Source organism: Abramis brama, assembly GCF_963993115.1.
Source record: "Abramis brama genome assembly, chromosome: 10".
In the NCBI taxonomy this organism is placed as follows: Eukaryota; Metazoa; Chordata; class Actinopteri; order Cypriniformes; family Leuciscidae; genus Abramis; species Abramis brama.
This window is the reverse complement of record NC_139972.1, coordinates 15,013,434-15,036,443: the sequence shown is the minus strand read 5'-3', so window position 1 is coordinate 15,036,443 and position 23,010 is coordinate 15,013,434. Positions and strand designations below refer to the sequence as shown.

Sequence of the window (23,010 nt, the reverse complement as noted above, 5' to 3'; positions counted from 1 at the left end):
ACAGAGTGCTCAACCGTACCTTATTTTTCTCATCATATGAGCTACATTGCCTATTACAGTTCATTGCAGCAGATCTTCGTTTGTGTGGAATGGAGGAATTACTGCCGCTGTTTTGACATCTTGACACATTTTATAATCTCTTCACAACGATCGTGTTTTACCCAGCACACAGCATTGTTTTAGCAAAATATACATCATAAAAGCTGTGTGTGTGTGTGTGTGTGTCTTTAGTTTCGGTCTTATAATGAAAGTGTGAATGCCAAGCGAACCAGGACTAAATGTATAATTTTTCATTTTTGGTCCGGGCCAAAGGAACCAAGGGAAGCGAACTACAAGTGTGAACACACCATTAGTCACTGATTCTTCTTTCATCTCTGGCTGGTTTATGAAGGCAGCGATTCTGACAAACTGTATCATGTTTCTTGCTGATCCAACGTCGCAGTCTGGTTTTCTGCACTGTAACAAATGAAGCGTAACTACCTACACTGTACTATTATTCCCTCAATCTAATAGTTTCATTGTCTGGTCACACTGTGGTCTAGCAGATTAAAGTGTGTGTGGTGTTAGTGGAGAGGCAGGCAGCAGTGATTTGTGTCTGAGGTGACCTGAGGCTTATGGGAATCAGAGATTTGAATGTCCAGAGATTTGATTCTAGCAAAACAACCACATTATTAGACACGCTGTTATGGAGGGGCTAGTGTATTGAATAATGTATGTTATACTGGATATTTATATAATAATAGTATTTATTAATTAAGTATTAGGTACAGTATAATACTTAATAATGGTAATTGTAAATTAAGTATTTAACAATTACATAAATGTATAAAAAGTACACATTGTATAAAGATTTATGTACTTTTTTAGAATTTTTAAGCATTTACTTTACTAAACTAAAACGATATATTATACATATACCTTATAACATTATAACAATACACACACACAGACACACACACACACACACACACACACACACACACGCTCAGTCTTCCTTTTACCCCCCACTATGATGGTGTTCAATCACAGTGAGTGATAACTGTATCATTTGAAGCTGGTGATTTCATGGATATACGTTTTATTTTATGCTTTATTTCATCTACGATTTCTATTGCTGCAGGCAATGCCCTCTGCCGCTCTCACTAGCTCTGCCTCTCTGTTGCTCTTCTCAGCACACACACACACACACACACACACACACACACACACACACACACACACACACACACACACACACACACACACACACACACACACACACACACACACAGCCTTTTGTTGGCAGCCTGGCTGCCTTGACATTCTCTGATTTGTTGGCAACGCCAGCTGCTGGCATTAGCCAAGTTAAAGGCTGTATGGCAAGAGCGACACAGCTTTGCTCGGTGGAGGGGCTGAACAGCACTGGCTTTTGTGTCTGACTCTTTCTGCTGGTTATTTATAAATTGTGTCAACCTGCAGTGCATTCCAGGCCTTCTCGAACTGAGCTTTGCCGCAATGATGTGAGCTGCTTTTGTGCCTGACATGGTTCCTCTGGGGACTCTAGCTGTGAAACACATTTTTATTCCTGAAAGTGGATTATTAAGGGTCTGTCACAGTAGCACATAGTTTAACTGTTGTTCGATTACACCACACATCCATTGCTTGTTTGCAATTATTGTTTTCTTGGGGAACGACTGGCTTATCTGGAGTGAAGTGTGGGATGTTGCTGGAGTGTTTATCGTGGGCGTGTCCAGATCGGTCGACTAAAATTTGATTGGCCACCCCAAAATTCAAAGCTCAAACAAATTAGATGTGGGACCTACAATACAAACAGATATAATACAGAACATGTTGTTCCTTTCAGAAACAGCTAGGGTCTTGACTCTTGAGACATTTTTGAGATATTTTTAATTTGACATGCCGTCTTACAATTTTAAACAAGGCATGAGATGCTGAAAAAAAACAATGAGAGGCGATTCAGTGGCAAATAAAATTCATGCTGTTTTAATGTTGATTCAGAATAAAAAAGTGAGTTAACTTTATTTTGATGGTCCCTTTTGATCATTCTAGTAACTACAAGTAACTACGTGTCAACTAACTCTCATTAGAGTATTAGTAGACTGTCTGATTAATATTTGATTACACTGTATTGTGATGCTCCCCAACAGACATTCTACTGACTTTGCAACTACATGTCAACTTATTCTAACCCTAACCCTACCAGTTAGTAGACATGTAGGTGCTACGTTACTTATAGTCAACAGAATGGGTTAACGGGACCATCAAAATAAAGTGAAACCAAAAGGAATATGATAATTTGGTTATCTTTTCTTTACACATCTTTTTACATCTGGTGTTGGGTATTAAGTATTAAAAATACTTTTTAAAATTTAAATTATAAAATGTAATTTATAGACATATTTATGTTATTTATATTATAATAGATATATTTATATAATGTGGTAGATTTTTCCCTAAACCTAACTATCTGGGGTGTCTCCAATAGACACCCAATTGATCTTATTAACTGGGGGCGTCTCCAAATCGACACCCAATACCTTTATACTCTAGCTCAGGGGTGGGCAAACTTTTTGGCTCAAGGGCCACACTGGGTTTTAAAATTTGACAGAGGGCCGGCCCAGTAGCAGATTATGAAACACGATCTCATGAAAGTGTGTATCTATACCACGAATTTTATTTCTCGTGCCATTTATACGCCAAAAATGTTTGAGGTTAATTTTTAGTCATATGTTAGATAATTATAGCCTATACTTTTTAAATATTGTTTATCCTTATTATTATTTAATGGTCCTAACAGTAAATTAGAAAGTGTACACTTAGAAGAGTAAAAATGACAGAAGGTTACGTTAATTCAACTTTATTAAAACTGCATATGGCAATCAATTTGCACTTCAAAAAGTCATACATTTGTGGAAAAAAAACGGAATAAACGAATATACAAATTTATTTTAAGAATAATAAAATAAAACATAAAAAGCAAAGGCAGATCAGAACATTTAATGAAAAAAAAAAAACGGGTTCTGTACATGGCAGACAGGGGAGCATAGCCGAAAACCGGGCGATAAAGGTCGGTAAACGGAATCAGTCAGGATACATCCACAAATCCAGAGGAGCAAAGAAACTAAATAGCAGACAAATCAAAGGAAAAACTAAACAGGTGTGCAAGCGGTTACCAAACATTTTTTTTTCTCTGTGAGTTTCCAAAAAAGGAAAAAACATTAACGTGCAACAAGTGCAACTATGCGCTTAAGTCGCTGTCTGTTTGGTTTCCATGGTGACGCGTCATTGCTTGTTACGTGACACACCGCAGCCACAACAGCGCTGAATGAATGATAATCTGCTTTCATGTCATATTTTCCTTTTTTACAGCTATGGCATGCAATATCTGATATTCCGATTGTCAAATATATGCAACGCAATATATATATATATATATTACGCAAAGTATTGCAAGAAAAAGGCTAAATGAATGCGATCTTAAGACAATTTTTTTAAATACTCGACGGGCCGGATTAAACAGCCTAACGGGCCGTATGTGGCCCGCGGGCCGTAGTTTGCCCACCCCTGCTCTAGCTCTTGCATCTTCAGTCGACAACTGGCCGAGTTTTTCACCCTAACTAACTTGCTTCCCTAAACTAGCTTCCTGCGCAGGAATAATCGACGAACAGACTTCTGCAAATGTCCTTTAAATCCTTTAATCACGGCCAGGAGATTTTCCCGAGCAGTTCTCAGGGAATCTCTCCCAAGAAGCAAGGCTGGAGGATCTCAGACAAATTCCATTGAGAATCCCACCAGAAAACACGGATACAACAGTTTTCATAGAATCGAGACAACAAATAAGATTATAGTGACTAACATGTCACCTTCAATATGATTGGTTCAATTGGTTCAAAAGCCCCAACCTTTTCCCTCAGTCACTGGGACAAGGAAACTCTGTTTTTGTGATTACTTATCACAAGGTTTGAGAACTAGTCATCTGTCTAGTTTCACTTCCCCTAATTTTTATTCACACACACACACACACACACACACACACACACACACACACACACACACACACAAGTCACAAGTTTTCCCCAAAGAGTTTGGAAACATTTAAAAGCATATGAATGTCGTTCCTGCAAGAAAAACAAATGTTAGTTGATTCATTAAAGTTGTTTAATTAAAATTCATCACTATATATTATTATTATTATTAATTAAAATAAAATAAAAGTCTGGGAATGCTTCATAACCACCCTTGAAAGAATCCATGCTGTACATTAAATTTAAAAGAAACAAGCCACTGGTGTTCATAATGGAAGTCTTCCTGAAATGTTTATGTCTTATTGCAGTGTTACAACTACCACTTGTGGTCATCTTGAATTGTGACCTTCATGTCAACAGCAGAGGTTTTGGCCAGAATTTCAGATATACTTTTATGTCTAACACAAATTTTGTGGGCTAAAAGCCACAATATACTTCTCTCTCTCTTTTTCTGCTTTTGCTTTTCCTTTCCATTTCTCTCTCTCCAGGGAGTGCTTTTATATGCATCAGTGGAAAACATTAATCACACCGTTCTGAGGAGGGTTTGGGCCCGATGTCGTACTCTGCACTGCTTAACTACTATACACACATCTTCCAGCTATGCAGATTATGCACAGGAAAAAAGAACCTTATGTAAACAATTGGCGGTTGAGATCACAGTTTATAGTTTATGGTTTAATGACTCTTTACACAGTGCATAAGACATCATGAAACACTATATTAACGTTTCAGAAAAGGAAAAGCACTGTAAAAGGGTCATGTTAGTGCATTCAGGTAATAGCTGGCATGTAGTTTTTAGTTTCAGCTCTTATGGAAGGAATTCTGGACTAAGTTTGGACCGCAGCAAGCGGCGCTCCCCTTCCTTCCTGTCTTAATAGTGTACCGCTCTACAGGGTTCACAGAGCAAGTACACAATGCCTGAAGGAACAAGGAGGCAAAACAATTGAGCGTGTTTATCTGTGCCTATTTGCTCACATTAAAGGGACCGGTACTCGGCCACACTACTTCAAGGAAACTACCTCCAATCCACTTCAGAAGGATAATAAACACACCGAATGCTGACCTCTCTCGCTCAACCACACTGCACGGTTCATTCTTCTCATAATTCCCTTTACTTTGTCGGGTCACTAGGTCAGCGGTTGACTTCACACAGCCTTTTGCTCCATGTGAATTTCCCCGATTACAAATCTACATATCCAGGTCGTGAGCAGTCGTTATATAACTATTGCTCTTATAATGCGCACTAGTCATAATGTTCTATTGTTTGTTTTATTTATTTATTATCATTTGCTAAGTGGAATAAATTGTACCTAATAACATAGTGAACATAAATAATGCATAATGTTTTCCATTTTATTATGAACAATTTCTGCATGTTTGGCCATTTGACAACTAGCAGGCAGAGGTTATGTTAACTATCCAGATATATGGAGCACTGTATAGCAGACAAACACAACTCAATCAAGCACCGCTTCTCTACTGAACTATTCTGTCTTGAGTCGAGAGTAAAGGTGATTTACAGGGGAAAAGGCCAGAAAGTCAACTAAGGACTCAAGAGGAAACTTAAAAGTAACATTGACTCTCCCAGTCATGAAAAAAAAGCTTCCCGTTGTGAGTATCCTGTTTCACATGGCCTTTGGCGGGCTTGCTTAACAGCACCTTCTTATCATTAGAACTGATTTCAAATTCAGTAACAGAATAGAATATCAGTCAGTGTTGAATTTGCCTTTTTAATGTAAGTCTATCACATTTTATTCAATATAATCATACTTATTTGTTATAAGCTTGAACACTATGCCCTTTATTTATTGTTTAAAAACAAGGAATTTATCTAGGTAAAATATATTTTTATATATTTTTGTTTGTGGTTTTCTTTTTTTTATTTTGTTTGCTTATTTAGATTTTATTGATTTTTTTTTTTTTTTGGGGGGGGGGGGGGGTGTTTAAAAACAATTTTGGTAAATATTTGAATACTTAAAATATTATTTAAAATATATATAAAATTATATAATTATTTAATGACATTATTATTATTATTAATCGCAATTCGCCAAATCAACAAAGCCATCATGATCATAATGGCCATACAGCACCCAGTCTGTCTCTGTCGAACTGTAGAGAGACCCTGGGCGTCCCTTGACCTCTGATTTCTGACCTCTGACCTCTGCTGTAGGTGACGAGAGGTCCATCGTGCTGAGAATGCGTCTTCACCATGCCACGCTTTGTTTGAGGTACTCCCTTTCAAGCACACTTCAGTGCTGCTCATGTTACCTTAACGAAGACTATAAGCTTCACTGGTAGATCTTCTCTCTTCTGTGTGTGGTGTCAGAAGCATGGCTGGTGTTTGTTTAAAGATGCCTTTATTTGCAGACTCGCAGGGGACTCGTGGGTCACTGGAGTGCAGGGGTTGCGTGGAGGTGACTGGTGTGTATGTTTGAAGGCCAAACCGTCCCATGTTTTAAACCATGACCTTTGATTCCTTCCCCACCGCTGCCCACCGGGCCGCCCGGCCAGCAGCTGCCCCATGTGCCGAAGTGACCCTGACAGCCTGACGCTCAGCTGTCCGCATCCTTCTCCTTATAACACACACACTGAACACCCCCCTCTTTTACACACCAACTGACACTCGTAAATCTCGCTGAGGGACGTTCAGCGTTGCTTTGGTGCTTTTTTAGCATTGCTTACCCAAAGCAGACGTTCGTTTGCATGCGGCAGCCCAAGCAAAGTCAAAACTAGGTCAGGAGGTTGGAGGCTTTAATGATTTGGAAATTCGGTGGGCGTAAGCCAATAAACCCATGAAAGTTGTCGGTATAATCGTCTCTCTGAGAGTGCCCAATCCCTGCTTATCTGATTTAACAGCATTTTATGCTTTTACCACTGTTCTGGGATCAGTGAGCGAAAGAGCATCGGTGTGTTTGTGCGCGTTAAGTGAGACTAGGTCTGGCCAGATACGCATCACTTCCAGAATCAGCAGTGTTACCCTGCAGCTGCAGAAAACATGTGCTCTTTAATGAGCGAAAGAAGAGAAGAGGAAATGGGTTAATAGACAGATATAAAATGTCACAGTGAAATCCAGTGTTCCTACATGCCACGCAGTCACACGGTTACTCCGCTTGCTCACATAAAAAGCATAAACGAATCATCATTCTGCTCTATAAAGGTGTAGTTTATGACGCTGTCTGAAATATGAAGTGTAAAACACTTGCGAGTCGTCCGCCAAAAGCATTTATCGGCGTATAATGTGCCTGTAGTTTCCTCTGGAGTAGCACTTGGAGCCAAAGCTTTGGAGTCGTCCTGCTGTCAGGCCTCTATAGTAGCTTTATGAAGCTGTGCAGCCCACCAAACTACTCTTGAGATTTACAATGCCCTGGAGAGTCTGAGGCGGCCCATATGCTGAAGATGTTCAGCTTTGGTGAATTAAGGGAGGGACCTAAAAATAAAACTGTCTCTTTAAGATGGATGGGTATTTGGGTTTTCTCATGAACGTTGTGCTACTATGTGGAGATGGGTCAGTGACATGACACTTTTTTTCTTCTTTTTTTAATCTTTACTTACTTTTTTTGTTATTCGGAAGTTTGGATTTTTTTTTTAAGGAAAAGGAATAATTTTATTCAGCAAAGAAGCATTCAATAGATCAAAAGTTTACAAAGGTTTTCTATTTCAAATAAATGCTGTTCTTTCTATTCAAATAATCCTGGGGGAAAAGTATCATTGTTTCCACCAAACTGTTTAGCAGTTTGTTTTCAACATTGATGATAATAAGAAATGTTTCTTGAGCAGCAAATCTGCATATTAGAATGATTTCTGAAGGATCATGTGACACTGAAGACTGGAGTAATGATGCTGAAAATTCAGATTTTTTCAAAAAGCAATAAAAATAGCTTACTAAAAATATCTACTGACAACCAGTATATTTACTTCAAAAAGAAAGCAAAATTTTTTATGATGGACATGTTTTTATTGGGATAAATAATAATAAAATATGTAATTAAATATAACTAAATAATTGGGGGAAAAAATACATTTTTAACCTTAAAATATTTTAATAATTTAAAAAAAAGGGTTTTTTTGTGTGTTTTTTTTTTACTAAACTTCATCTTTAGTAAGGATTTTCTTTTTTACTTGATAGTTACTACATGACATTTTTATAGTCATTTTTTTAAAAAACTTCTTTAAAATGGTTCTTTAAAACCAACATGAGGACATTTTTAAGATCTTTGCACAGGTGTCTTAAACTAGATATTAACTCTTTCCCTGTCAGCGTTTAAAAAAAAAAGTTACCAGCCACCACTAGCATTTTTGAAAGAAAGAACAGAGCCTCCTCAGCTTTAAAAAAAAAAAAAAAAAAAACGTTTTATTCTAGCTTCATGTAGCCTATTCTTTTTTTATCAACACTTGAATATGGGTAAGTTTCATTGAAAAAGGCAACATTTTAAACAAAAAGCTGAGAAAATCTTTTTTTCAAAGACTACAACATGCATATGCAATGCTTCTATCGCTTGTTTCTGGAGATGAACTACTCTTTCAGAAAATGTGTAATAGATTATTACCATATAATAACCGTGAAAACACAGAAGGCCGGAAAATTCCATCAATGGCGTGGAAAGAATTAAAAAGATTTTTCCTTTTATTGTGAACACGGACAAAATGCGTTTTCTGTCATGTCCCAATTCCTGTATGTCTTTATTTGATTTATAAGTTTCCTGATGTGGGAACCCATATATTTTTGTTTCTTGTTTAAGAAGTAAAACCGACATGCCATCTATGCCACAATGGCTTGCTCTCCGATTGGCCTCAATACCCCGAATCAGTGTCAGTAGCTCTTGCGGTCATAATTTCCCCGTGCCCATCAGGCGGTCCGAGCGGGACGTACATTAGTGGCTCTGCAGCAGGATATTAGCAATGATGTTTTCACTGAGTGATCGCATTGTGGGCCACTGATGAGGATTCTTTGTGGTGCAGCAATGCTTAAATGCATAATCTCTGCCTCTCTCATTCTTTCCCTTTCCCTGTTCTTCTGCCCAGAGTTACTGAGTGGGTGTTCAGAGAAAGGTCAGGATGAGGTGACGAAAGAAGGGAAGGGAATGAATGATCGCCCCCTCATAAACCCAAACCTGTCTGCAGCGTCTACATGAAATACACCTCTGACTGTATCGTGCTTGGCATCTTCCAGATGCCTTGGTTTTTTGAAGGGGATGAACATGTAGAAGGCTTAAGCTCTTGTTTCTGTGGGTCTTTGCCACCCACCTCAGCATACAGTATTGCGTTTCCTCTTCTACAGGGTGTGATGTGAGTTACTGTTGGCAGGAACCAGGAGCTATGAAAAACGTGTTGTAAGTGAACCTCTCCTCGCCGTGAGTGGGGCCATTGTGATTCAGACTGCCGTGCCGTATCTCAGCCTGGTCCGGTTGGTTGCTGTGCCAGTTTACACTGCCAGAAATTGTTCAGGTATCAAGTTGATGAGTGGAGAAAGGAAGGGCCACTGCTGACACTGCATTATGTCACTTCACAGTCCATTTGATGACTTTCAGAACTTGAATGCGCACCAAGGAACTGCACCCAAGACGAGGAATGGTTTATATTTTGCAATTGGTATGAATGCAATCCGGCCTGATTTATAAAAGTGAACCGCTATTGTTGATGTATTGATGAATGTGCTTGGATTCTTTGTATTTTTATTATTTTTGCAGTGCATCCATGGCAGAATGACGAAAATTCTCAACTAAAAATGGTTTGAATTGCGATCCAAATCCAGTATAATGATTCATCACGACGTAGGGTATAGGTGAGCGATATACAGTATATAAGCACAAATTTACATCACAGTATTCTTTAAAAAAAATTATGAATATATTACAGTATGCACATTTGTATTTAAATTGTGATTTTAAAACTACAGAATTTAAATGCTATTTACAATAATGTCATTATGACAGTTTCCAGACTTATGGTAGATCTATGAGAAATTAAGATTTTTTTTATGAACGTAAAACAATAGTCAATCAATCGATTTTTTTTTCCAATGCAAGCTATGAGGCTTTTTTCCTTTTTGCTTAATGATTTCAATGATTTAATTAGATCAAAGTCATTAGTGAGTCGTTTTAAACAATTCATTAAAAGAACTGATTCAAATTAGTCATTTGTTTTTGAATCAGACTGCACTGCTTGAGCAGTATGTTGGCTTTTGCAACTTGCGAAGACAGGACAATTTAAAAGATGGAAAGATAAGCACATAGTTTTTATCTTATCACATTTGATTCATACTGCAAACCAACATACTTAACTAGGGGTGTAAAGATACATCTTTATATTGAGATGTCGTGATATAAAAATGCTACAATACGTATCGTTGATGTAAACGATATGATTCGCGATGAGTTTGTTTTATCCAAGACTCAGCTTACTGTATTATAAGCTATAATTCACCCAAAAATGTCATCATGTACTCACCCTCATGTCGTTTCAAACCTACAAGATTTTCGTTCAAGATCCAAACACAAATGAAGATATTTTTTAAGAAACCTAAGAGATTTCTGTCCCTGTGTGCGCTTATGTGTAAGAGATTCAGCGAATGCATGCATATGAAGCGCGACTACTGCTTGAGGAAAAAATAAAAGTTTCTGGAATTTCAGTGACGACTACATTAAACTACTATATATAATGTTGAATATATTGTATACTAATGCATTGGGGGAAAATTTGTTGGTCCTGATGATAATAATAAAGTAATAATTATTACTTCTTTATTTTGACTTAAAATATTGCGATAGTATCGTATCTTGAGTTCAGTATCGTGATTTGTATCGAATCGTGACATGAGTGTATCGTTACACCCCTAATGAACAGATTGAATTTAGGCTTTTATTCTCATATAAACAAACCTCATTGGTTCTTGCTGAAGCTCAAATGTGCTGCGTAACATCGGTTCTCGCACATCAAGCGAACATACAGGTATTTGAGCTTCCATTTACCACAACTGAAGTGTTCGCTGATGAATGTTTATGAGTGAATAAAAGCCTAAATTTAATCTGTTCATCATATAAAGCGGTCAAGTCTCTTCAGAAAATTTGGACTAAACCGCTGAATTCATATGGATTAATTTTACGATCTCTTTATGAACTTTTTGAAGCGCAAAGTAGTAGTTGTGTAGCTGTCAATGGAGGGACAGAAATCTCTCAGATATCATTCAAATATCTTAATTTGTGTTTCGAAGATGAATGAAAGCCTTATGGGTTTGGAACGACATGAGTGTGAGTAAATGATGACAGAATTTGAATTTTTGGGTGAACTATCCCTTTAAAGGAGTAGTTCACTTTAAAATGAAAATTAGCCCATGATATATACTCACCCTCATGCCATCCTAGGTGTATATGGCTTTCTTTCTTTCAGAGTTATATTAATAAACACTCTGACGCTTCCGAGCTTTATAATGGCAGTGGATTGCAACCATCAGATTGAAGCTCAAAAAAGTGCATCGATCCATTATAAAAGTGCTCCACACTGCTCCGGGTGGTTAATTAAGGCCTTCTGAAGCGAAGCGATGCTTTTGTGTAAGAAAATTATTCATATTTAAAACTTTATTAAGTAAAATAACTAGCTTCTGTCCAAACGAAGATACGGCTTCCACTTACGCCTAAAGCTCAACCTATGCGAGTAATGCGACGTACTGCTGATATTTACGCTACGCCATGACGCACTACGCTACTTCCGACGTCACAAGTTGCGTAAATTGCACTTTACGTGTAAGTAGATTGCGTATGGCCGTTTGGCCGGAAGCTAGAATTTTAGTGTGTTAGTGTAGCGTGTTAAATATTAATATTTTTCTCACACAAACTCTTCGCTTTGCTTCAGAAGGCCTTTCATTTTAAAGTGAACCACTCCTTTAAGTTCAATGCTAGAGCATCTAGTCTTTTCCGGGCCAAGGGACAGAAGCACCCCCACGCTGCCATGACTTCTAACCCTGTTCCTCAGAGGCCCGGTAGCAAACGGGATTTGTCGTAGACAATGCTGCGTATCGCTTAAAGCCTTGCTTTTTACGCTTCTACAATCCTCTGCTTTTAGCCAGCATTCTTTACCAAGTAAAACCTTGAACTAAAGACCCCCTGCCATTGAGAGCGCAAGTCAGGATTAATCCTGCTTTCAGAAAATGGCTTTTGTATGGCTGGGGCTGAAGCTGGAAGAACTCCCCACTCTCTTTTTTTCCCTCTGTCTCCATCTGTGTCATTCCGTCTCACTTTTTCCTCTCCGTCTGAATGAGCCTGTCTCTATTTTTTGTTCCCCTCTTCTAAACTCCCCCGTGCCACTCCGGCACCTGTTTTCCTCACTAAAGCATTAATTTATCACTGAATTATTACCCGAGATCCCACAATGTGCCTGCCACTCTATGACATGTCCTGACTGGGCAGTTTCCATGGCAACCGAACCCCTCTATCCAAAAAGCAATTTAGCCTGCGTATTGGCGTGCACAATGCCTCTACCCACTAACGGTTGGGCAATGAATATTGTAGCCTGTAAATATGATGCAGCAATATCACGCTGAGTTTTAAAAGCGGGGGTGGGATAAATGACCGTGTGCGAGGAATCTGTTTCCTAGAATTGTGATTTGTTCCTCACGATGGAGGTCATAAAGGCATCGCAGCTTTTGTGATGAAGTGAATGCCCGCGAGAGAGGCCTGCTATGCTCATCAGAGAGGAAGTAAGGGCGAGACGTGAAATGCACAAACTGTTCCAAAGCATCTCTCTCTCCCTCTCTTTGCTCGAAGTATGAAACGGACCCTGTCCAGACTCGTATTTTACTCATCTTCTGCCATCAGACCATCAGGGCTTTGCTAAATGAAATACAACATGTTATTTCACATTGCACATGCAGAGGTTTGAGGCCAGAGGAAATATCAGATGGGAAGAGGTTAGTTTCTGGTCTCAGAGAGCCAACCTGCACTTTTAAAAACAATTCTGTTAAATTTACAGTAGAATTTCAGGCGTTATGGTATGACATTTATGGTGCCCATGTATTTTAGATTTTTATTAGTAACTGATTTAATGTAATATACACTGGCATACTTGAACTACTAATCTGCTTTGCACTGATAACCACCGTAATAATGCATGTGGTAAATATATTAAGGCGAGACACTACAGGTGAATAGGGTAAAATTTTAAAATAATAGATATCACCATGAAACTTCCTCAGTTGATTACTTACACAAGTATATAAAAAAAATGTATTACAAGTTTTAGAAATGTGTGTTTAATTATGCAAATTAGGCATTATCTCATTAAATATGCACGATTTTGCATATGTTTTTCGGTAGATAGATCTGAACATATGATAAAGCCAGGTGCAAAATTCTTTTTTCATTTTGTTTACACACAAGATGAAAATAAAAACTCAGAGGGATTTCAGGATATATGCTTTCATTACCTAGGGAATCAAAATATACTGTCCATAGCCATAAAAAATAGATTTTCGCCATATTTTTATTTATTAAAATGTCACATAAATCAGGCCAGGAATGATTTATTAACAAATCCCTCTGAAAATATCTTCAGAATACTGCTAAGTGTATAACTGGAAAGTTTGGTGTACACAGGTGCTACATAGGCTGAGAAGTTTGTACTGGAGAATGACAAAAAACTCATTTTGAGAAAACGGCAGTTAAAGATTTAAACAGCTCTAAATGAGAAATCGTCATTAGCTTTAAATCCCCCTTTGGACATTCACGATTGGTTACTGATAGAAAGGAAATGCCCATATTTGGGTTACATAGCGTTGTGCAGGAGACTCAGAGCTTTACATCGATACCGGTCATGACAGACTTCAGTAAACAGACGGATCTCGGCGTGTCGCGTTGTAACTTCCTGGTAAATTCGGGAGAAACTTACTGCCGCAAGTAAACAAAATGTAATAAAATAAACATGTTAATAATGTATATTTTCAACGTTTTCTTTATAGCAGCTTGAAAGAACACATATTGAAGGAGTAAACTAGCCCAAAATCTCAAAACTGACCACTGCATGAAAAAACGATGTTTTTGCCTACCGTGTCTCGCCTTAATGTTTATTTTATTTGAATTTTATTTTATTCATTTATTTTTATTATATATTTTTTAAACCCGTTCAGATATTCAGTTGCCTGCAGGCCTGATCTATAACAAAAAAACTATGAAAACACAATTCTTTTGTTATAAAGATGCAAGATCCTCAGATCCAGAGAACAATAAAACAGGATATCTAATCTCCTCCACAGTCATTTATAAAGTGGGCGTAACATGCTTCCAATTTAGTTGCTTGGTTGGTGATAATGATATTTGCAATAGACATAGGTAGGACCTTTTAAACTCGAGAGCCTAAGTCGTATGTTTCCACTTTAAAAGCTCAAATCAAACCAGAGACAGCTGCTCTGTTTCTATATGATACATATTATCAGCTTTTATGCGGTCCTCTAATTTAGTTGCCTTTTTGAGGTCACAGCGACAATAAATCATAGCTGATGCCAAGTGGCGTAGTTTTTGATGCCCCTTTTTCGCTGGTTAGCAACTGCCGTGTCTCCTGGGGCTCAAGTTAAGTGATCTCTTCATCTGATGCAGATTATTATTAAGAGGATTAAAGGATGGGAGTCCGCATGTCTGAAGGCATCATGCCAGGAACTTGACAACTCTTTGGCCTCTATCTATGAATTCTATGAAACCAATATGGTGTCGGCTCAGTCACGGTATCCGCACTGCTCTGTAGAAGCACTCGGGGATGAATTGCGACACTAGCTTTATTGTCTGACGCTGTAGAGCTCCAGTGCTTCCTTTTTAAGCGTTTGCCAAAAACGCCTATGCTAATGTTTTCATTTTCTTTTGAAGAGCAAGAGCGTTGTCTTTCTCTCGACGGCAGGCTGAGCGCTGTACATGTGTTCCATTTCTTGCCTGCATTGTTTAGCGGGTGTTTTCTGAAACTGGTCCGTGGCGCTGCCGCTTGGCACATGCCCCTTGTTCTCCCCCTCTAATGAAAGCAGATCCGCTCGGAGTCAGAGTTCTAACGGCGGGAGGTGAATGGGACAATGACTGCGGGAATATCTTCTACTTGAGCAGGCTGGCGTATGAGTCACGTGCTGTTAAAACCCATTGGCCGACGGGCGTTTCTTAGTGGAGACCACAGGAGGCCGAGGGCGGAGAGGGAGTTTGGAAGCTACAGGAAGTGAAAAACACTTAACAAAGGATTTGCACTCCACAGAGAATAGCTGCTCCTCTTCACAGCTTTTACCATCCTGAAAGTCTGCCTCGAAATCACTTTGTAACAAGAATCACTGGGCCAGTTGATGGAGCAAAGCTGCATTTCCATGACATCTTGTGTTTGTTTATAAAATTCTTGTGCTTTTCATCAGATGTGTCTTGTAACGTATTGGCGGTGACAAATTTGGTGTTTTACAAAGTTTGCTTCAGTATTTGTTGACTTTTTTTTTCTTTTTCTCACATTTCTATGGTATGGAAAACAGTGATAAGCATTTGATAAGACTTTTATTGCCAAAAGCATTCAATATATAGCCACTTTTCCACTGTTGGGTAATACAGTAGTAAAAACAGTGTACAGACAGGATGATTTTATTTAAAATAAGCTGAAGTTAAATTCAGTACTTCACAAATGTACAGAGCCCCAATGGGACTTGGGAGATGGGAGGAAAAATAATAAGTCAATGCTTTTGCCTTCTCTCGCAAATGTTTTGCGTTCCCCTGAGAAACTTTGCGTTCGTATTTTATTATATATCATTAAAAACTTTTTTCCATCACAGTAATGATAATTTTTTTTAACGAGTAGGCCAGTGGGGATGTCATAATTATTTCACCATGCAATATAATAAGCTTAATTTTTTTTAATATATAATTATTTCTGTGTTTTCATCCATTTTCACTCTCTTTCTCCATGAAGAGAGTCTTTTTTCATTACTTCTCAAGCACGTTTGATCCATTTGTGGTTGAACAAATGGCCTGAGCTCGACCCGTGTGTTTGAGTGAATGTTATGTATAGTTAATGTCCACTGTGGTTGTTAAATGGTCACAGCAGGGGATATTGGCACATTGAAGGCCTTGCTCTGAGCAAAGTAGCGAAACAACATGAGCGGCCATAGACGAAGGTTATTAATGGCGGCTGTCACTAATGTTTGTTGATTTTGCCAATGGCACGTCTCTGAGGCCATTATTGTTACTGGTGTGAAATGAAATCTCTGCATTTCATCATGCGTACAGAAACAGAGCTCGGAGCTTTATAAATGAGTGTGCAGCCCTCCAGAGAGTCTGAGTAAATGTTGCCATTACATAGAAACGAAAAAATTAATAATAAGGTCCTGTAAAAGAAAGCCCACACTTTGCAATGCAGACTAGCTCAGAGTTTTAAATGAGGGAATTGTGTTTCCCTACAGCCTGTCATAAGAACAGTCACATCGTTTTTTCTGTATCACTTGCAATGGAATCTTGAATTGCACCAGTGCAAAATAAAAGGAAATTGAAAGTTATTTGCCATTAATCATCATTATTTCGAGAAGCCTCTACTGATGTGGGTTACAGTGACTGATGAATGCCGGTGATGTAGACGCCATGATTACCGACCATCATCTCCTGCAGGATTATGTTAATCGGGCGATTGTGATACTCTGTTGCTTGATGATTTCAGTCGTGGAGTGATTTACCAGGCTACGCCGCTCTGAAACAGAACCAAATGCTGTATATAGACGGGGAAATGCTTTAAGTCGTCATTTGTATGCGAGAGCTGAATGCTGTTGGTTTCTTTGCTCTCTTTCAGTCTTTTCTTTGTGCTATACTTCTATTCATGCTGCTGTGTGTAGGTGGTTCTGTGATATTTTGCGCATATTAAGGTGCAAGAGAGCTGCGGTAAGGCAATATGGAAATGTTACTTTATAGCCTATAGATTTTACATTGCTTCAAAATAATACCTACAGTAATACAGAAACAATACTGATACAAATCACTGTTGCTGGTCTGGTATTATTAATACCAAGTTCATTTTGATTTGGACACTGGCATCGCCAAAAGTAATGTAGGACTATGTGAATTTTCCATTGGTTGGATCCATTCAGGTCATTTAATTTTATTTGATTTCATACTTATATATGAGATCAAATATATACAGTCCAAACCAAAATTTCTCACATTATCAGTTTATTTGCTGTAGTTTAGAAAATGGTAATAAATTATGACAAGAACTCCATCCTTTGGCCATCCTTATGTTAGACTGTCTCAGAAATGAATTAGGTTGAATAGCTGTCAGCTGTTAAATTTAAGTACACAATTAGATAATACCAATCTAGGTCAAACAATTACCAAGCAATGCTTCATTTTGTTCAGCATGTGGTGTAAGGAGGTCGCATTAGCAATTAAAGAAAAAACACTAAAGCAAAACATGGTGTGTCTGAATAATTTTTGGTCCCAATTTTTATCAATTTTACTGGTAGTCCACTGTATGAAGAATATTTGGGTATAATATGTCACAGTTTACCTTATTTTGCTATCCTCACTTAAATAAATGAACCATAGTGTCCTGCACCCACTAGTAAAAAAAATAATTTGAATAATTTTTGGTTTGACTGTATATTTTTGTACTGTTGATATGCATTTCAAAAATTGCTTGTTTTCCCCTCTAATACTAAAAGACCAGGCTCTTGAAGAAACTCTTTGACCTCTAAAACATGTCAGCATTCATCACTGTCCATGTCCTTCCTTAATTTGCTGTTTTCATCAGGTTCAGGCTGTGAGTGTTTTTAGCCGCACTGAACTGATGGGCAGCCGTTGACATGGCTGATCATGGAGCTGTCTTTCATTTCATATTACCACTCTCCTTCATCCAGTCACTCATACAGCTGTCTCACAGCCTGCGTCCGAGCTTTGTTCTCTCGCGACTCACTGTTGATCTGAGCCCAAACACACAGCTGTGTCAGATTCACAGGTGTGTGTAAGGTAAGAAGCAGTGTTGATACTTGAGACCCTCACAGTTAGTGCCCTTTAACCTCACTGATTTGCAGCGTAGGCCGCTTGCGCTTCAGGTCTGAGTGAGAAATTTGGGTGCAGACAGGCCAATGATTGAGCTAGCAACTTGAATGTTGACAATGGCAGCGCTGCGGGTTTGTGTTGGAGCCGTTCTCTGGACGGTGGACGCAATCATTCAGGCTTAGAGAAATAGAGTAACACTCTTTGACTGTCTGTTCACATCTAAACTCTCCTCCGATGAAAACATTTCATCAGCCATGCATCAAAGAGTGATCACACAGCGCATTTGAACCTCCACTGTTTTATTCAGCCACATTTAACATTTACTTCATACTCGATGTATATTTTAAACTGAAACTACAATAAGGCTGTGTAGAATTTTCAGTGGCTGTGTGTAAAGAAATCATATTTTACCTGAATTGTGACTATTGTAGTCTCGTAGAATTGTAGTATTGTAGAATCATGTCCACACTTACGAGGTAGTTTTCTTAGTCAGTAAGACTAAGTCAGTGTAGCTAGAATTCCTGAAATCAATGGCTCTTATGAACTGGTTATTTTAATGAATAGTTCACAAAAGATGACGAATATCTGAAACAATTCCCTGTATTATTTACAGCATTTGCAGAATATGTAAGCAAATAGACATTTAACTAAAATATACCCAAATAAAGCAGGATAAATGACATAGAATCAAACTGATTTGTAGCTTGTGAATCAAATCTGTATCTATATTGATTTTCAGCCCTAACTCATCCCTAGTGATGTCAGTTTTATCAATTTAATGCCATTATGATTAATTATTTAATGTCATTTATTGTACAATTAGTCATGCCCCTGATCTGAATGTAAATGTGATGAGGGATTTGGCCCTGCTTATGAAGCCACATGGTCTAATATCTATTAAATAATTTATAATATATATATAGCCTATATAGGCTTTAGTCTTTGCATGTGTGTCTAGTGTTTTGATAAATCATTCATGTCCGTAGCACTTGTGTTTTTCATGCGCTACATGTTTCGCATCAGTCCACTGCAGTTACTGTAGTTTACTTTTATAGGTGTCTTTCATCCATTAAACCTTCACACGTCCTGAATAATTTACCAGGTTTCTTCTCACCTGCAAAAGGATGAAGGCCGCGGCGGCGCCCACAGCCATGAGACTACACAGGCAAACGTCTCTGTCGAGCGAGGTTTAATCGCTGGCTTTTTAGTCCGTGTGCCACGGTTTGAGTGAGACTACAGAAAGATAAAGTGCTCCCCTCGATTTTCATCAGATGCCAGTCTCTTTAAAGTTGAATCAGCCCTGTAGATGTTTGATTCTGGCCCTCAGCTAATTCTTCGGCGGCTCGCCTCGGCTGCGGGATAGAACTTAATTCAACTCGCCGCATTTCTGAGTCTCTTTATACTTCAGAGCGAGAGGAAGACGTTTTGTACCCTATTTTTAAGCCTCTCGTGGAAAGATGGGAAAGCAATGATTGTATCTCTAATGGTTAAAAAGGCAAAAAAGCTTTGAAAAAAGAGGAATGAGCTGAGATGAATCGTGCTCTCGCTTTCTAACACACACATTCCCACTCCTCCGTATTCTTTCAGTCATATTCCTTTTGATTCCTGGTCTCTAATCGCAGTCTGTCTGTCTGTCTTTTTGTAGATGAAGCTATGGAACAAGTACAAGGTGACCAGTATTCCCTCTCTGGTGTTCATCGATGCTGCCACGGGGAAGATGGTGTGTCGGAACGGCTTGCTCGTAGTGAGAGATGATCCAAAAGGTGAGATCCTAAAGGGTTTAAAGGGGACATATCATGCCAAATGCACTTTTTTAGCCCTTAAATGCATTTTGTTGTATATTTGGGAGTGTTTAGAAGTACAGAAAATATGAAATTATTCTCTTCAGGTGCTTCGTTGATATATTTATATTCTGTTTTGGTCATATTTTTCAACCTGTTCCGATTTTTCTGTTATCTATGACGTTTTTTGAACTAGTACGTCACAGTATTTGCAGCGGAACTGCCAAATAAGGACATTGACTTCCGGCCCAACACTTCGAGCAATCCGCCATTTTTATTTCTCGCTGCAATTTTGTAGTCCAAGCTAAAGGATGCAGAAGTTACGAGAGGGTAAGTTAAAATGTTCGGTTGTTGGATGTAGTAACCCACACGCTTCATTACACCGTTTAATGTAGATGAACTGCCGCGCTTGTTACAGGACGCATATTTAACTGAAAGAACGAGCAGAGAGAGAGACCCGGTTGCGGGCGCGCTCACTCTCTCTCTCCGGAGCCAGGCGAAAGTGTAAACAAGACATCACCGTCTCCAAACTAGACGCTGTCTTGCTCTCTCTCCCTTCCACATATTAATCAAAATAAATCGACACGGTGGTAAAAGGTCGGAAGACCAAAGTTTCATGTGTAAATACAGTAACACACCATTGCGATACATCCATATGAAGACGTTGTTCTACAGGTTCGTCGTCTTCATTTTCATCTCGCTCCTGCTCCGACTCTGGCTCGAACATGTAAGGCTGGCTGGACAAGTCTTCCGTTGTTGACATTTTGTTAATAACGTGTGAATAAAAAGTTTCTGTGCCGCTAGATAATCGTATCTCTGCTATCAAACTACAAAAATGGCCGAACGGGGTGGAGTTGAACCGAGTGTGGGCGGGGTATGAAGTGTCTCAATTGTATTTAAAGAGACCGCACCAAAACGAGTTGCTCTCAGACGCACATCAGAAAAGGGGTAGAAAAGGGGCCTGTGGAGCTATAATAATGAGGAATTCAGACCCAAGCATTGTAGTTCCGCTTTATATAGACTTTATACAGATGTAAAAAGGAACAATTTAAAAGCATGATATGTCTCCTTTAAAGGGATAGTTCACCCAAAAAATAAAACTTATTTTGTTATTAATGTAACAGAGGCCAGCTGGTAAAGAGGCAAACCTCACTTCCTGGCCTCAAGAGGCGCACTAGTGACTGATGCTAGAGGTCTTTAGCGTTTAGGCCTGCCAAGGCGGTGACACTGGTTCGAATGGGACCAGTTACATTAACTTACTCTCTTGTTGTTCCAAACACTTATGCTGTTTTTTTCCTGTTAAACACTAAAGAGAACTATTTGGAGAATCTCCAAAATGGCATAAAAACACTAATGTCCATACAACTTATGCTCCATCTTCTAAAGTCCAAAGTGCACTTCAGTTTCAACACAAAAGTTTAGCGTATGTGTACAGCCAAACATGTAGCCTTTCAAAGTAAACTCCATTTGATAGCTACGTATACACAGACTCTCAACATGTGATATTTGCTCTAGAAAGTTTCATCCTTTTCCAGTGTCTGCTCTATTTCTCCAGAGGTTATGATCAATAAATATGTATTTCTTTGTATTCATTTAAACACGAATTGTGAGTATCTCTTAAATACTCGCACAAGCACTTGTCAACGCAGTCATCTATTGTTGTTTTGTCTTTTCCAATTTTTTTGAGTTAAGCCCAAAGTACACTTAAGTTCTGACGCGAACACTTATGCGTACAGCCAAACGTGTAGCCTTTAAAACACATGCATTCGACACATGCACACTAGAAAGATTCATCCTGTCCTGTATCTGCGCTATGTCTCTCCAGAAATTATGACTGATAGAAATGTCTTTGTACTCATTTAAACTCATTACAGATTTGCACATGTCTTAGTCCCCCTCATGCAAGCACTCGTCAACGTGGGCATCTGTTGTTGTTACGTCTCCAGTAGTTTGTTGTTGTTCTGTCTCTTCCATTTCTTTTTCGACTGTGAAACAACGGCCCAGGCCATAGTACGGGCCCAGGTGTGTGTGCTACGCTGATGATAACATTTTTGCCATGCGCACTGACTGAACACATACTAGATCTGTAAGTAAATGATTCAGATGAGAGTTCTTTTCAGTAAACACGAATTTGAGTGATTAATTTATGAAATAGAGTACACTACATGGACAACATTACTACATGATGCAAACAATCTGTGTGTAGATTCTCCAAAATTACTACTTTGTTCCACAAAAAAAGTAAAGTCATACAGGTTTGAAACAAACAAATAAGGTTTTGTAAATGATTCATTTATTTGCTGGTGAACTCTCTTTTACTTGACTTTCACATGCTCAGGAACTCACAGTGCATACATGGCTTGGCACCACGGTACATGGCTGGCCTTCGCTTCCCTTCATCTGTCTGTAACGGTATTTGAAGAGCTCTGTGCATTGATAGCTCTCGGCTCACTTGAGTGGTGTCATCTGCAACTCCTCTCTGCAGGTGAAAAGAAGGCATTTATTTGTCTGGAAAGGCAGGGAGCCACTGCATTTTCATAAAACATTAATGCAGTGGAATTTGTCAGGTGATCAACATGACAGATTCACCTCCTCAGCTTAATGAGCCTCAGCTCCAACAGTTACCAGCAGTAAGAGTGAAAAATTAACTTGTTGATTCATAAAGCACAGTCATTGCCATTCTGAAACACTGGTGCACAGGATTGATGACTTAGCCTAGAGCTTTTGTTTGAAAGTGTTTGTATAGTGTGTGTGTGTTTGTATAGTGTGTGTGTGTGCGTGTATGAACGTGAACGTTCACAGTAGCCAGTACAGGAGCAGGTTCGAAACCCCAGTGAATACCCTGTGCTTTTGTTCTTTCTGGCTAATAATGAATAATGAAGACACTTCGCTTTTGATCTTTCACTGTTTGTTCCAAAGCTTAGGGTGTATTATAGTAGCCATGTTTGTTAAGCTCCAAAAATGGCACAAACACATTAAAGAGCATCATAAAAATGCTCCATACATAGCGCTATGTACCAAGCTATATTCCATAGGACAGATTTGTAGAACTAATAGACCAACATTTAAGTCATAATTCACTGATAAACATTCCTGCCGGTGAACTGTCCTGAACTTGAGAACCATTGCAACTGAATCACTGATTCAGTGAGTTGAACTTGAGAACCAGATCAGTAATGGACTAATTCATTGATTTTTGATCATTCTGATATGAAT

At 38.7% G+C, this 23,010-nt stretch overlaps 1 protein-coding gene across 1 annotated transcript in view; it reads left to right on the top strand.

The window, feature by feature from the left end:
- nxn (nucleoredoxin) overlaps positions 1 to 23,010 on the top strand; it is a 69,149-nt gene that overhangs the window by 32,527 nt on the left and 13,612 nt on the right. The window contains exon 2 of the mRNA XM_084125720.1: positions 19,659 to 19,776. Coding sequence (XP_083981846.1) covers positions 19,659 to 19,776 — 118 coding nt within the window. The remainder of the gene's footprint in view (positions 1 to 19,658; positions 19,777 to 23,010) is intronic.